This window comes from Spea bombifrons, chromosome 9, assembly GCF_027358695.1.
Source record: "Spea bombifrons isolate aSpeBom1 chromosome 9, aSpeBom1.2.pri, whole genome shotgun sequence".
Lineage (NCBI taxonomy): Eukaryota > Metazoa > Chordata > Amphibia > Anura > Pelobatidae > Spea > Spea bombifrons.
Genome location: NC_071095.1, coordinates 18,184,020 through 18,200,070, shown reverse-complemented (window position 1 = coordinate 18,200,070; position 16,051 = coordinate 18,184,020). Strand labels below are relative to the sequence as shown.

Below are 16,051 nucleotides of genomic sequence, written 5' to 3'. Positions count from 1 at the left end.
GTGTTCTTTGGATTTATAACTATTTGATGTATAACTATAAACTGTGCTCCTGTGGAATTATTCAAGGTTCCCTTTGTAAGTGGCAGCTCTGTATCAGGACTCTTACCTGTGCAGGATATAAAATAGGGGTCCATCTGTACCTGCTGCGTAAGTGATCAAGCTGCCATTCTTCTTGGAGGATCACTTTTGGAAACCCGTCCGGAGCGGTCTGTTTACCTGGCCTGTTCAGGTATTGGTCTTGCGCATCTCCTTCTGATACCACAGCCATCTCCGTCTGTCCTCTGGTTTGCCTTTTGTTTCTTATGGTAATATTCTTTGTAATCCTGTTTCTTGGCTCACAACTTGCCAACCAGTCTACTGGTCAGTCCATCTGTATGTCTAAATGCCGTATCCCAGCTTTCTTTTCCTTACCGAGCGTGAGGGGTTTCTAATGCTATGGAGACTGACTAGCTTGTAAAGAAACACCCAAACAACTGACAGCCGGAATGTAAAGGGTTCATATCTGCTGCTGTACCAGGAATTTTAGGTCTGTCCCCACCTCTAACCTTTTGTGCTCCTGAGTATCATGTGCCTGGACTATCCAAGACAAAGTATATTTTTCTGGTTGGTTTGGGGGGGACCCACAGGTATTTACTTTGCAAGCTATGTCTTCATTCATTGCTAATGTCCTTGCATCCAGAGCCCCACTACAGAGGTTACCAGGGGCAAGAGCTACTTTCTTCCCTTTTGGACAAATGCTAAGCGCAATACGTTTTTGCCATTAACTGATAAACATATCTGGCTCTTCTGTCTTGTATCCAACTGGACTGTACTTAAGTGTCGGACTGATGCCATTCAAAGGCATTACTTTCTGTGGGCTGTGTGTGTGTGGCCAGTGGGCAGGGTGTGTGGCCAGTGGGCAGGGTGTGTGTGTGTGGGCAGGGTGTGTGTGTGTGTGTGGCCAGTGGGCAGTGTGTGGGGGGGGCAGGGTGTGTGTGTGGGGGGCAGGGTGTGTGTGTGGGGGGCAGGGTGTGTGTGGGGGGGCAGGGTGTGTGTGGGGGTGGGCAGTGTGTGGGGGGGGCAGTGGGCAGTGTGTGGGGAGTGTGTGGGCAGGCAGTGGGCAGTGTGTGGGCAGGCAATGTGTGTGTGTGTGTAGGCAGGCAATGTGTGTGTGTGTATGTGGGCGGGCAATGTGTGTGTGTGGGGGGGGCAGGCAATGTGTGTGTGTGTGGGCAGGCAATGTGTGTGTGTGTGTGTGGGCAGGCAATGTGTGTGTGTGTGTGTGGGCAGGCAGTGTGTGTGTGGGTGGGCAGTGTGTATGTGTGTGGGTGGGCAATGTGTGTGTTTGGGCAGGCAGTGTGTGGGTGGGCAATGTGTGTGTGTGTGTGGGCAGGCAGTGTGTGTGGGCAGTGTGTGTGTGGGGGGGGGTGGGCAGTGTGTGTGTGTGGGCAGTGTGTGTGGGGGTGGGCAGTCTGTGTGGGCAGGCAGTGGGCAGTGTGTGTGTGGGTGGGCAGTGTGTGTGTGTGCAGTGGGCAGTGTGTGTGTGGGCGGGCATTGTGTAGTGGCGTGGTCAGTGGGCAGTGGGCAGTGTGTGTGGTCAGTGGGCAGTGGGCAGTGTGTGTGGCCAGTGGGCAGTGTGTATGTGGGGGGGTAGTGTATGTGGGGGGGGGCAGCGTGTGTGTGTGGAGGCAGTGGGCAGTGTGTTTGTGTGGGGGCAGTGGGCAGTGTGTGGGGGCAGTGTGGGAGCAGTGGGCAGTGTGTGGGCAATGTGTGTGTGTGGGCAGGCAATGTGTGTGTGGGCAGGCAATGTGTGGGGGGGGGCAGGCAGTGTGTGTGTGTGTGCAGGCAATGTGTGTGTGTGTGGGCAGGCAATGTGTGTGTGTGTGTGGGCAGGCAATGTGTGTGTGTGTGGGCAGGCAATGTGTGTGTGTGTGTGTGTGTGTGGGCAGGCATTGTGTGTGGACAGGCAATGTGTGTGTGTGTGTGTGTGTGTGGGCAGGCAATGTGTGTGTGTGTGTGGGCAGGCAGTGTGTGTGGGCGGGCAGGCAGTGGGCAGTGTGTGTGGGCAGTGGGTGGGCAGTGTGTGGGTGGGTGGGCAGTGTGTGTGTGTGGGTGGGCAGTGTGTGTGGGTGGGCAGTGTGTGTGTGTATGGGCAGTGTGTGTGTGTATGGGCAGTGTGTGTGTGGGTGGGCAGTGTGTGTGTGGGTGGGCATTGTGTGTGTGTGGGTGGGCAGTGTGTGTGTGTGGTTGGGCAGTGTGTGTGGGCGGGCAGTGTGTGTGGGCGGGCAGTGTGTGTGGGGGGGCAGTGTGTGTGTGTGTGTGTGTGTGTGGGCAGTGTGTGTGGGTGGGCAGGCAGTGTGTGTGTGTGGGTGGGCAGTGTGTGTGTGTGGGTGGGCAGTGTGTGTGTGTGGTTGGGCAGTGTGTGTGGGCGGGCAGTGTGTGTGGGGGGGCAGTGTGTGTGTGTGTGTGTGTGGGCAGTGTGTGTGGGTGGGCAGGCAGTGTGTGTGTGTGTGTGTGTGTGTGTGTGTGTGTGTGGGCAGGCGGTGGGCAGTGTGTGTGGGGGGGCAGTGTTTGTGTGGATGGGCAGTGTGTGTGGGGGCAGTGGGCAGTGTGTGTGGGGGGGGGGCAGTGTGTGTGGGGGGGCAGTGTGTGTGAGTGGGGGGGGCAGTGTGGGTGGGGGGGAAGTGTGTATATAATATTGCATTATTTCTTAAGATGTTCCATTTCCCAGTAACATTTCACGTTCATTACAACCAGACTTAAGTTATTCACAAAAAAAAATCCCTGAAAACTGTTTTTTGGTTATCTTTAAGCGACCTCTAGTGGCCTTCAATAAGATTACTGTTAAGACAATATTTCTACTCTACCATCACCATTAATAAAATACTATTTCTGTTCTGTCTATCCCCGTTGCTTAGTTTTTATTTTGTCTGCTACTTAATGGCTATGCCTTTTATATTAATATCAAACACACAGGTCCTTAGCACATTGCCCTTATGTACACTCCATTGGCACTTAAACCCAATGCCACCTAATGCACAGATCCCATCAGACTACGGTCCCAACATCTGCAAATGGAAATGATTCTATATAGCGTTTAATTTTTAATTTAAATATTATGACACTATCCTAGACCCAACCCCCGGGTAGCTCATTACCATAAAGTCTCCATGAGCTCAAACTTGGCAGTAAAGATCCTGGTGACCTGAACACAGAGTGACACAGCTACGTTTCTCTTGGATGTGGAAGCTGTCGCTAAGCTTCTGCGTAACTGCGGGTGCTGGAGATCCTGACCAGTTTCTTCTCTGGGAAGGTACAGTTTGGCCAATCACACTGCTTATTGCAACCGTCTAAATGTAACCATTTATTGGATCAAGCCACCTATGTAGTGTCAAACTGGTTATGCCCCCCCAACATTTCTGGAGAGAGGGTCTCAGCTGTGTGCACAGAAATGGAGCAATGCATACAGTGGCCTTTTGGGACATCGTCGCTCATAACTCATACATACCTTAGTGCCCAATAAACCACACCTTTAAACTCAAAATCTCATGTATGCCACAGTCTAGAAGGCTGGATCATGGCCCAAACCAGCTGTTAAATTTTACTTTGAAACATGGGCGTGGGTGGCCCTAATTTTCCCCTTTATATCATTTTATCCTTAGAGGTGTCCTTCTAATGACCACCCTTTGAAGTTCTGTATTACAAGGGGGTCAAAAGGTGGCTCTCTGGCCATAATGCACTAGTAAGCAGCCTGGCTGTCCTGGTCACACTGGGGCAATGGGTGTGTCGACCATTCCCTTTTGGATATGCAGAGACTGCACATGGACATCAATTGCCGTAACATTCTTCCTAGCTGGGCAAGGAGGTCAAACAAGTAAGTTGTGACGTGACGTTAGACATAAATATTACAGGAAATCCTTCATCAAGCATGAAGCGAGCCAACCAAACTGCAGGAGCATTGATTGCATGGTGGGGACCCTCAGTGAATGCTGGGGGTTCTTGGAAGGTATCTTCTCTTTCTCTGCCATGTCGGTTCCCAGTTTACTCCCCTTGTATTGTTTGATATAAACCTAAAATAATCTCTTTTCTAGGTACCAGTGCTGGAAGTTTCCCTCCTGGAAAAAGGCCAAGTTCGAATCCCTTCAGTAAGTAATGTTTCAGAATCTCCATATTCATTAGAACTGAAAGTTTGGTCAACATAGCTGAATTTAAGCAGTTTGTGCCAAGGGACTGGTATATTCGCTATAGAAATAGCCCAGGTACTTTTAAGTGCCATAATAGACAACATAGAACCTGCCGGCAGATCAGACCCATGCTCTATATTATGATGCGCTATAATATGATGCGCTATAGTATAATATGATGCGCTATAATATGATGCGCTATAGTATAATATGATGCGCTATAGTATAATATGATGCTCTATAACATGATGCGCTATAGTATAATATGATGTGCTATAATATGATGTGCTATAATATGATGCAATATAATATGATGCGCTATAGTATAATATGATGCGCTATAGTATAATATGATGCTCTATAGTATAATATGATGCTCTATAGTATATTTTGCCTTCAGCTCTACTCTTGTTTTTTCAGTAGGTCGCCTTGTGTAGGAAGAGGAAAATCATCGTGTCAATACCAATCAGAGGCAATCGATGATACTCAAGACGTTTGCACTTTTGAGTGGACTCAAGTCATAACAATTTTTAATTCTATTATCCGCCGTGGAAAGAATAAGGAAATTTTGCTTTTTTTCTTTAGATGTTTGTAAAAAAAAAAAGAAAATCTGCTACTGAAAAATTAGGATTTGAATTCAGTGTGACTCTGGATTAAAAAAGGAGTTTCTGTATATAAATGTATATGTAAATTGTACAGTCCCCTTGTACAGGTCTTGAACACTTTTTTCTTATTAAAAGAAAGGAAAAAAATGGAAAAAAAAAATTGTAGCGGGCACGTTGCCCCTTTCTGCATGTATCAACTTAATGTAACGTTTTTCTTCTTGGTTTTATCTGTGCTTGTGCTTTGTAAATGAAAAATGTTAAAAAGAGGGAATGTGTTTTGCAAGATTGCTAGATTAATGATTGATGTACTTGTAACTGTTTGATTTAGTAGCTCAGGGTGTTGGGAATAACCTGTAATGTTGGTATAATGAAGTGACGTTGTAACTCTACTGTTTTGGTTGAAGGTACACTCGTGCATTATGGTGGTATGTCTCTTACATCTCGTGCCAGCTCTCGGTCACATTACAATGAATCAGGGGTCTTGTTTTCTGACATTTTGGGTAAATTTAGCCCCACGATGTCCCTACCGGTTTCCATTTTTTATACTTTGACATGGGAAAATATTTGTGTGCTCCGGTAACTTACAGTGCGCAACACAGCGCTTTCTGCTCAAGAAACTTCTTCCCTCGCTGGTCTGCAATGCCTGCATCTGCCATGTTTCTATGTCCTGATTCTTCATCGTCTGAAATTCACTTCACATTTGGGAAAGAGGTACTTGTGACATAACTCTCTCCGTTATTACATTACCAGTGTGGAGCTCTGCAATTTGGTATTTGGTGGACATGGGGTCACTCTACCCAGCAGCAAGGATTTCCAAGACTTTGCGATATGCGATATGCGATTTGCATATGTGCCGCTATGCTAACGGAGTGGTGGCTGAAATGGTCTTTAATTTACAACTAATAATGGCAAGGAACATTTTCATCTATTTTTTATTTTATTTTATTTTCTGTACTTTCAGATGTATAAATAAAACACTTCTCTATTTCAAAGTATATCCTAGAACATAGATTACAGGGTTTTAAGAAATACAAATAACTTGGTTACATTAACGCAACGCTTCATCAAGTGCTCTCCAGGCTGGCGACGCTGTCCTGTTGGAGACAAGTGTGCAGAGATGATGATTAAAGAGGCTTCATGGTGCATGGCCTCAGGTGTTGACCTGATGGCTTTCTGTATAGGAAATTATAATTGACTTACATTGTCCAGGGATTGGTCCTTGTAGACCCAACAGCCTGTCCCATGTCCTGGTCCGTTAAAATCATTAAGCTTTCACTTCATAGGGAACTTAATCTTGATAGCTGTACAAAGGGGCAGATTCCCATATTACTGCTGCGTTATTATTTTTAGAATGAAATCATGTATTTCCTATAGTTAATATGGAACAATTAAACACAATTTCTTGTATCTCATTCTAAAACAAGTAAATTCCTTCTCTCTCTCTCTCTGCCATGTGCGTAGAATCATAGATGGTGCCATCCTATAAACAAATTATGCCTGTGGTGTGGTGATGGCAATCCATGGAACATGTATAAAGTATAACTAAAGTAACATGAATAGAATATAAAGAAAACTAATTAAAACACTTATATATTATAAAACACTTATATGAAACATATATATATATATTATATAAGTGTTTTATAATATATATAAGTGTTTTAGTTAGTTAATTGATTAATTAGTTTTCATTATATTCTATTCATGTTACTTTAGTTATACTTTATACATGTTCCATGGATGGCAGGTTACACCCACCCATCACCACACCACAGATTCCGCTGTAGCCGCGGGTGAAGTATGTACTTCCCTGATATTAAACCGTTATTATATGATATTATATATTATTATATATCCAATTATATTAAACACAAAGATTTCGCCGTAGCCGCGGATGAAGTATGTGCTTCCCTGATATTAAACCGTTATTATATGATATTATATATTATTATATATCCAATTATATTAAACAGAAAGATTCCGCCGTAGCCGCGGGTGAAGTATGTGCTTCCCTGATATTAAACCGTTATTATATGATATTATATATTATTATATATCCAATTATATTAAACAGAAAGATTCCGCTGTAGCCGCGGGTGAAGTATGTGCTTCCCTCATATTAAACCGTTATTATATGATATTATATATTATTATATATCCAATTATATTAAACAGAAAGATTCCGCTGTAGCCGCGGGTGAAGTATGCGCTTCCCTCATATTAAACCGTTATTATATGATATTATATATTATATATCCAATTATATTAAACACAAAGATTCCGCCGTAGCCACGGATGAAGTATGTGCTTCCCTGATATTAAACCATTATTATATGATATTATATATTATTATATATCCAATTATATTAAATACAAAGATTCCACTGTAGCCGCGGGTGAAGTATGTGCTTCCCTCATATTAAACCGTCATTGTATGATATTATATATTATTATATATCCAATTATATTAAACAAAAAATATGATATTATATATATTATTATATATCCAATTATATTAAGCACAAAGGACAGCAAGCAGGAGATGCGCTGCCGGAGAAATGTATCGTCTTCTTTAACACAAAAGCGCTTCACTTACTGTGAAGGGGTAATGGGGGTAAGGGTTACTTTGGATGAGAGTACTTATCTTACTTCACGATGGTCAGCTACAAATGCATGTGTTGGGGCGATTTACTGAGCTTATTCACCAAGCATTGAGCATAACGGGGGGGCATCCTAATGTCACATGATCACCAGCAATAGCGTGCGCTAGGGCTGCAGATAATGTAAGTGAAAGATAAAAAATCTTGTAATTTTGGAGAATTGTAACAATTCAGCTATAATAAAATGCAGCACGAGTAATGAGGACGTTGATACATTATTACACAAAGTGTTACATCCCTCATACATTCCAGCATCTATTATTATTATTATTACTATTATTATTAATAATATTATTACTACTATTATTAATATTATTACTATTTGTATTGTTATATTTTATGATTATTATTATTACTATTATTATTGTTATTAATAATATTATTTCTATTAGTATTGTTATATTTTATGATTATTATTATTAGTATTGCTATTATTATTGTTATTAATAATATTATTGCTATTGTTATCGATACAATTATTTATTTTTAAAAAATGTTGCCTCATTGAATATGTTGGTTGACAATGAACCCCATAAATTTCCCGGTGCCCCCTGAGGCTGGGGTGAGGATGAACAGACGCCATGTCTGAAACTTTGTATAGCACATACTATAGTCCAATCTTATAGCATAAAGCGCAGATGTTGCCCCGTTATACGTCGTTCACATAATAATGATTATTATTGCCCCTCTCCATGCGGTAGCTGTCCTCCGATGAATATCACGGTTTATTCACGTATTGTTACTGCGAGGTCTGCCCCCCGCAGGCTGTCAGGATCTCCTGGTAGGAATGGAGGTGGATCTTGCAGGTAGAGGGCAGCCCTGATTGATCCACCTGGGTCAGGACTGCTGGGCTGTTCAGTGATTTCCAAAGAGCTGCTTTGATTTTGCCGCTTAATCCAGTCTGTCTATTAAGAAATGTAAAGCCAAAAGACCCCACAAGTTTGCGTGGGGGGCTGCTGTCAACTTTCTGCTCCCCGAAAAGCCTGTTTGGGGTGAATTGGGGAATTATCTGCTCAATCAAGCAGCAGGCCAAGGCCCTGGAATATAATATTGGTTGCAGATCAGCGGAGCTCTGGGGTCTGGATTATTACACCAAAATCTACCCCGTGGAGGGATTGTTTGGACTCCGGCTGAACTGTTACAGTAAGGACACGGAGGGCCGGTGAGTGGCTTGTTTACAAGACAAGCATCTGGTTTTATTTATCAATAAAGTTGATAAATAAATAATAGTTTTTTTTTTAAAATACAAACTGGGCCGAAAGGGTTAAACCCCGTGTTTTATGCTGTTGTGATGTAGCATCTGAGATGTTTGCCGCTCGCTTATATGTCTTTAACAATACGATTGTGTTTGCCTTGCAATGGGCCGCTGTGGCACACAGAGGGTTAATATTGTAGCGCTGTTTACTCTTTGTGCAGAGTTTATGTCCATGTTCTGGGGTTTGATTCGCTTGCTGGGCCGCGGCGTGGCGGTTACCCTCTCATGTGGGTAAAGCTGAGCGTTCCAAGTTCTTGATGCTGATACGTTGTATATATTGTGTATATAAGTAGTAATAATAATAATAATAGTAATAATGCCGTCTGCCATTTTTGTTTGCTATGTGTTATTTAAAGCCTCCCGAACGCCCCTAGACGGCGTGTACTGGACGTTCCATGTTTAATTGCCCGGATAATTCTGATATATCTGCCGGGTTGCGTCGGGGTCCCCGCGCGGGATATATCTGCCGGGTTGCGTCGGGGGCCCCTAAAGAAGCCTTCAGGGCCAGAACGATGACTGGAGTCGCTAGGCCGGTATTCTAGGAATAGTAGGAACTACATTGACATTTTGTAACCAAATTCTTCCCCTTGGAACTCCGCCAGGAGCGGCTCTGCACCTCATTCATCTGGAGCTGACCGTGGTGGACGTTAATGACCAGAGCCCAGAGTGGACAATGGAGCCCTCGCCTTTCCTGGCTGCGGTGTTACCTTCTGCTGGCCCGGGAACACGTGTGTATAAGCTACATGCTATGGATAAAGACGAAGGCATGAGCGGAGAAGTGGAGTATTTCTTATTGGAAGGTAATAACTCCATATACACATTGTATATGATCCCGACGCGTTCCTCTCTCCTTCAAATTTCTATTTGGGTTTAATAGAGGACATGCTGTGATAGAGAGCAGATGCGTGCCATTTCTGGTGGGTATCCCAGAACCTTTTCTGCAAGCCCCTGTAGGGTTTTTAATTTGGCATTGGGGCGAGAGTGTTCTTGCTTGAGGATTTGATGTACATTTTTATGACATCTATTGGCTTTCCAGGTGGAGAAGACAGATTTGTCGTTGACCGTAGCACAGGTTGGTTACGGACAACTAACCAGAGTCTACAGGAAGGTCAGGATTATCTGCTCAACGTGCAGGCCACTGATAAGCTTGGGATGAGAGGTTCCCCGGCTGTCGTGTCTGTGATCGCCGGTGTCAGACCCTCACAATTTAAACAAGCTTCATACACCGTACACGTTCCAGAAAGCGCTGCCCCGGAAGCACGTAAGTCGCCATTCAATGGTCTCTTTGGTTTTGGAGCCACTGCCCGTGATGGATTGACCTGTTCTCCATCTTCTAGGTTGGTGACCGTATCTGCGATATCACATCAAAGCAATCCCCTGAGCTACGGCATGGTTGCAGATCCCCAAAGCTTGTTCTCCGTTGACCGGATCACTGGCGAGGTGACGCTCATCAGGGCTGTAGATTTTGAGAGTGACCGCACCAGTTTCTGTTGGGAGTTACCGCTACCGAAAAGCCGACGGACCTGAAGAGCACCGTGCAGGTAGCCCAACAGACTGTGGACGGGGTCTAGGAGTATTTCTCTGTATACGTCTCTGTACAGAACTTCTCAATAGGGAGTTTATTAAAAACACAGCTATGGGTTTAATTCCCTGCCCTGAAGAGCTTACAGTCTTTTGGTATATGAAACAGGAGATGTTTATTTTTGAACTCATGAGCCACTCATGATCACTGACTTAGGAAGCCGCAATGTACGCTGTTATGTAGCCAGGTAGTCATTATGTTTTAATGAAGTACGAGATCAGGAAACAGAGCGCCTATAATGTTCTTCCATAATGTTCCTATGTATTTTAATTATACGTGCTCTTTGGCGTTCTGTGGTTGGCTAGTCTGCCTGCTATTGGAGGGACTTGCTCCGGATACAGTTCTGGGTGGGCGCCGTCATCTTCCTGGGCATGTTGGAGAAAGCCGTGTTCTATGCGGAGTTCCAAAACATCCATCATAAAGGAGAGTCGGGTACGACGCTTGGTTCAAGGATGGCGGGATGGATTTAAAGGCTTCATCGACCGCTAACATATTGGTAGCAAAATGTTAATAGGTTTTAAGTTTACTCGGAAGCGTTACAGATCTAAATGTGTTACCGTTCCTATACGCGTCGGCCGAATAACCAGAAATTCTGTTTTGGTTTTCCGTTTACTGTCAGATGAAGGAGCGGTTATCCTTGGCGAGTCACTTTCGGCTGTGAAGCGATCGTTGGCACGAATACTCGTCATCATCGTCAGTCTGGGTTATGGCATTGTTAAGTAAGTGACATGTAATAATAAAAAAAAAGTAACTGTGAATACACATACAAACATGTTTACACGTATGTAAACTGTTGGCTCCAGGTAAACCCTTTCTCTAAGTAATCTGATTTTAAAAGGTATTTGTTAAAGCCGTCCTCCCTAAATTGCTATGGAAATGTCTTTAAATTTTCCTCCTAGCACATTTATTTACCGTAGGACGATAGAGAGTCTGGCATTCAGATTAGTCACTATTCACATATGTCATTAAAGCTGCGAACATTCCCATAATCCTCCTGGGGATTGAATTATTGAGGTTGCAGAGATTTAGAGGGGTTCTAGATTTATAAATGTCTTTTTCTGTAGTTCTTGAACAAGTTGTGATGGAGTATCACGTTATATGTATACAAAAGGCAGGAATATATTATATATTTTTAGAGAATTTGTTGATTTCCTTACAGGTGTTAAAGATTTCCAGGAGTTTGTGGAACCAGAAGGTTTACCTGAAGGGTCAGGGCAGAGAAGGGGACCAACAGCTACTGGGACAGAAGATGACATCATCCTTCCACTCGCTGACAACGTTCTGACTCACGACCTCGCCGTTCCAGAACAACCCTGCATGTAAAGCATTGGATGCTGAACTATACATACACACAATGGCACTACAGTACTACACACACTGACCCCGGCACTATACATACACACTGACCCTACAGTACTACACACACTGACCCCGGCACTATACATACACACACACTGGGACTACAGTACTACACACACTGACCCCGGCACTATACATACACACACACTGACACTACAGTACTACACACACTGACTCCGGCACTATACATACACACACACTGGGACTACAGTACTACACACACTGACCCCGGCACTATACATACACACACACTGGCACTACAGTACTACACACACTGACCCCGGCACTATACATACACACACACTGGCACTACAGTACTACACACACTGACCCCGGCACTATACATACACACACACTGGCACTACAGTACTACACACACTGACCCCGGCACTATACATATACACACACTGACACTACAGTAGTACACACACTGACCCCGGCACTATACATATACACACACTGACACTACAGTAGTACACACACTGACCCCGGCACTATACATATACACACTGACACTACAGTACTACACACACTGACCCCGGCACTATACATATACACACTGACACTACAGTACTACACACACTGACCCCGGCACTATACATATACACACACTGACACTACAGTACGACACACACTGACCCCGGCACTATACATATACACACACTGACACTACAGTAGTACACACACTGACCCCGGCACTATACATATACACACTGATACTACAGTACTACACACACTGACCCCGGCACTATACATATACACACTGACACTACAGTACTACACACACTGACCCCGGCACTATACATACACACACTGACACTACAGTACTACACACACTGACCCCGGCACTATACATACACACACTAACACTACAGTACTACACACACTGACCCCGGCACTATACATACACACACTAACACTACAGTACTACACACACTGACCCCGCCACTATACATACACACTGACACTACAGTACTACACACACTGACCCCGGCACTATACATACACGCACTGACACTACAGTACTACACACACTGACCCCGGCACTATACATATACACACTGACACTACAGTACTACACACACTGACCCCGGCACTATACATACACACACACTGGCACTACAGTACTACACACACTGACCCCGGCTCTATACATACACACACTGACACTACAGTACTACACACACTGACCCCGGCACTATACATATACACACTGGCACTACAGTACTACACACACTGACCCCGGCACTATACATACACACACTGACACTACAGTACTACACACACTGACCCCGGCACTATACATATACACACTGGCACTACAGTACTACACACACTGACCCCGGCACTATACATACACACACTGGCACTACAGTACTACACACACTGACCCCGGCACTATACATACACACACTGACACTACAGTACTACACACACTGACCCCGGCACTATACATACACACACTGACACTACAGTACTACACACACTGACCCCGGCACTATATATATACACACTGACACTACAGTACTACACACACTGACCCCGGCACTATACATACACACACTGACACTACAGTACTACACACACTGACCCCGGCACTATACATATACACACTGACACTACAGTACTACACACACTGACCCCGGCACTATACATACACACACTGACACTACAGTACTACACACACTGACCCCGGCACTATACATATACACACACTGACACTACAGTACGACACACACTGACCCCGGCACTATACATATACACACACTGACACTACAGTAGTACACACACTGACCCCGGCACTATACATATACACACTGATACTACAGTACTACACACACTGACCCCGGCACTATACATATACACACTGACACTACAGTACTACACACACTGACCCCGGCACTATACATATACACACACTGGCACTACAGTACTACACACACTGACCCCGGCACTATACATACACACACACTGGCACTACAGTACTACACACACTGACCCCGGCTCTATACATACACACACTGACACTACAGTAGTACACACACTGACCCCGGCACTATACATACACACACTGGCACTACAGTACTACACACACTGACCCCGGCACTATACATACACACACTGACACTACAGTACTACACACACTGACCCCGGCACTATACATACACACACTGACACTACAGTACTACACACACTGACCCCGGCACTATATATATACACACTGACACTACAGTACTACACACACTGACCCCGGCACTATACATACACACACTGACACTACAGTACTACACACACTGACCCCGGCACTATATATATACACACACTGACACTACAGTACTACACACACTGACCCCGGCACTATACATATACACACACTGACACTACAGTACTACACACACTGGCACTACAGCACTACGCACGCTGACCCCGGCACTATACATATACACACTGACACTACAGTACTACGCACACTGACCCCGGCACTATACATAGACACACTGACACTACAGTACTACACACACCGAACCCGGCACTATACATACACACACTGACACTACAGTACTACACACACTGACACCGGCACTATACATACACACACTGACACTACAGTACTACACACACTGACCCCGGCACTATACATACACACACTGGCACTACAGTACTACACACACTGACCCAGGCACTATACATATACACACTGACACTACAGTACTACACACACTTACCCCAGCACTATACATACACACACTGACACTACAGTACTACGCACACTGACTCCGGCGCTATACATATACACACTGACACTACAGTACTACAAACACTGACCCCGGCACTATACATACACACACTGACTCTACAGTACTACACACACTGACCCCAGCACTATACATATGCACACTGACCCTACAGCGCTTGACACACTGACCCCGGCACTATACATATACACACTGACACTACAGTACTACGCACACTGACACTACAGTACTACACACACTAACCCCGGCACTATACATACACACACTGGTACTACAGTACTATACACACTGATCCCGGCATTATACATACACACACTGGCACTACAGTACTATACACACTGACCCCGGCACTATACATATACACACTGACACTACAGTACTACACACACTGATCCCGGCACTATACATACACACACTGACACTACAGTACTACACACACTGACCCCGGCACTATACATACATACACTGACACTACAGTACTACACACACTGACCCCGGCACTATACATATACACACTGACACTACAGTACTACACACACCGAACCCGGCACTATACATACACACACTGACACTACAGTACTACACACACTGACCCCGGCACTATACATATACACACTGGCACTACAGTACTATACACACAGTGACACTACAGTACTACACACATATACACACAGTGACACTACAGTACTACACACACTGAACCCGGCACTATACATACACACACTGACACTACAGTACTACACACACTGACCCCGGCATTATACATACACACACTGACACTACAGTACTACACACACTGACCCTACAGTACCACACACACTGAACCCAGCTCTATACATGTACACACTGGCACTACAGCACTACACACACTGACCCTGGCTCTATACATATACACACTGGCACTACAGCACTACACACACTGACCCCTGCACTATTCATATACACACTGACACTACAGTACTACACACACTGACCCCAGCACTCTACATACACACACTGACACTACAGTACTACACACACTGACCCTGGCACTATACATATACACACTGACACTACACTACTACACACACTGACCCCGACACTATACATATACACACTGGCACTACAGTACTACACACACTGACCCAGGCACTATACATACACACACTGACACTACAGTACTACACACACTGACCCTGGCACTATACATATACACACTGACACTACAGTACTACACACACTGACCCCGGCACTATACATATACACACTGGCACTACAGTACTACACACACTGACCCAGGCACTATACATATACACACTGACACTACAGTACTACACACACACATACACACACTGACACTACAGTACTACACACACTGAACCCGGCACTATACATACACACACTGACACTACAGTACTACACACACTGACCCCGGCACTATACATATACACACTGACACTACTGTACTACACACACTGACTCCGACTCTATACATATACACACTGACACTACAGTACTACATACATACACACACTGACTACAGTACTATACACACTGACCCCGGCACTATACATATACACACTGACACTACAGTACTACACACACTGACCCCGGCACTATACATACACACACTGACACTACAGTACTACACACACTGACCCCGGCACTATACATATACACACTGACACTACA

At 44.6% G+C, this 16,051-nt stretch overlaps 1 protein-coding gene across 3 annotated transcripts in view; it reads left to right on the top strand.

The window, feature by feature from the left end:
- SMOC1 (SPARC related modular calcium binding 1) overlaps positions 1–5,034 on the top strand; it is a 53,088-nt gene extending 48,054 nt beyond the window's left edge. For 2 of the 3 annotated variants that reach the window (XM_053475046.1, XM_053475048.1), the window contains exons 12-13: positions 4,071–4,124; positions 4,584–5,034. In XM_053475046.1, coding sequence (XP_053331021.1) covers positions 4,071–4,124; positions 4,584–4,600 — 71 coding nt within the window. In that variant the 3' untranslated portion in view covers positions 4,601–5,034. The remainder of the gene's footprint in view (positions 1–4,070; positions 4,125–4,583) is intronic. The other variant, XM_053475047.1, reaches the window with a different exon arrangement.
- The last annotated feature ends 11,017 nt before the right edge of the window (positions 5,035–16,051 follow it).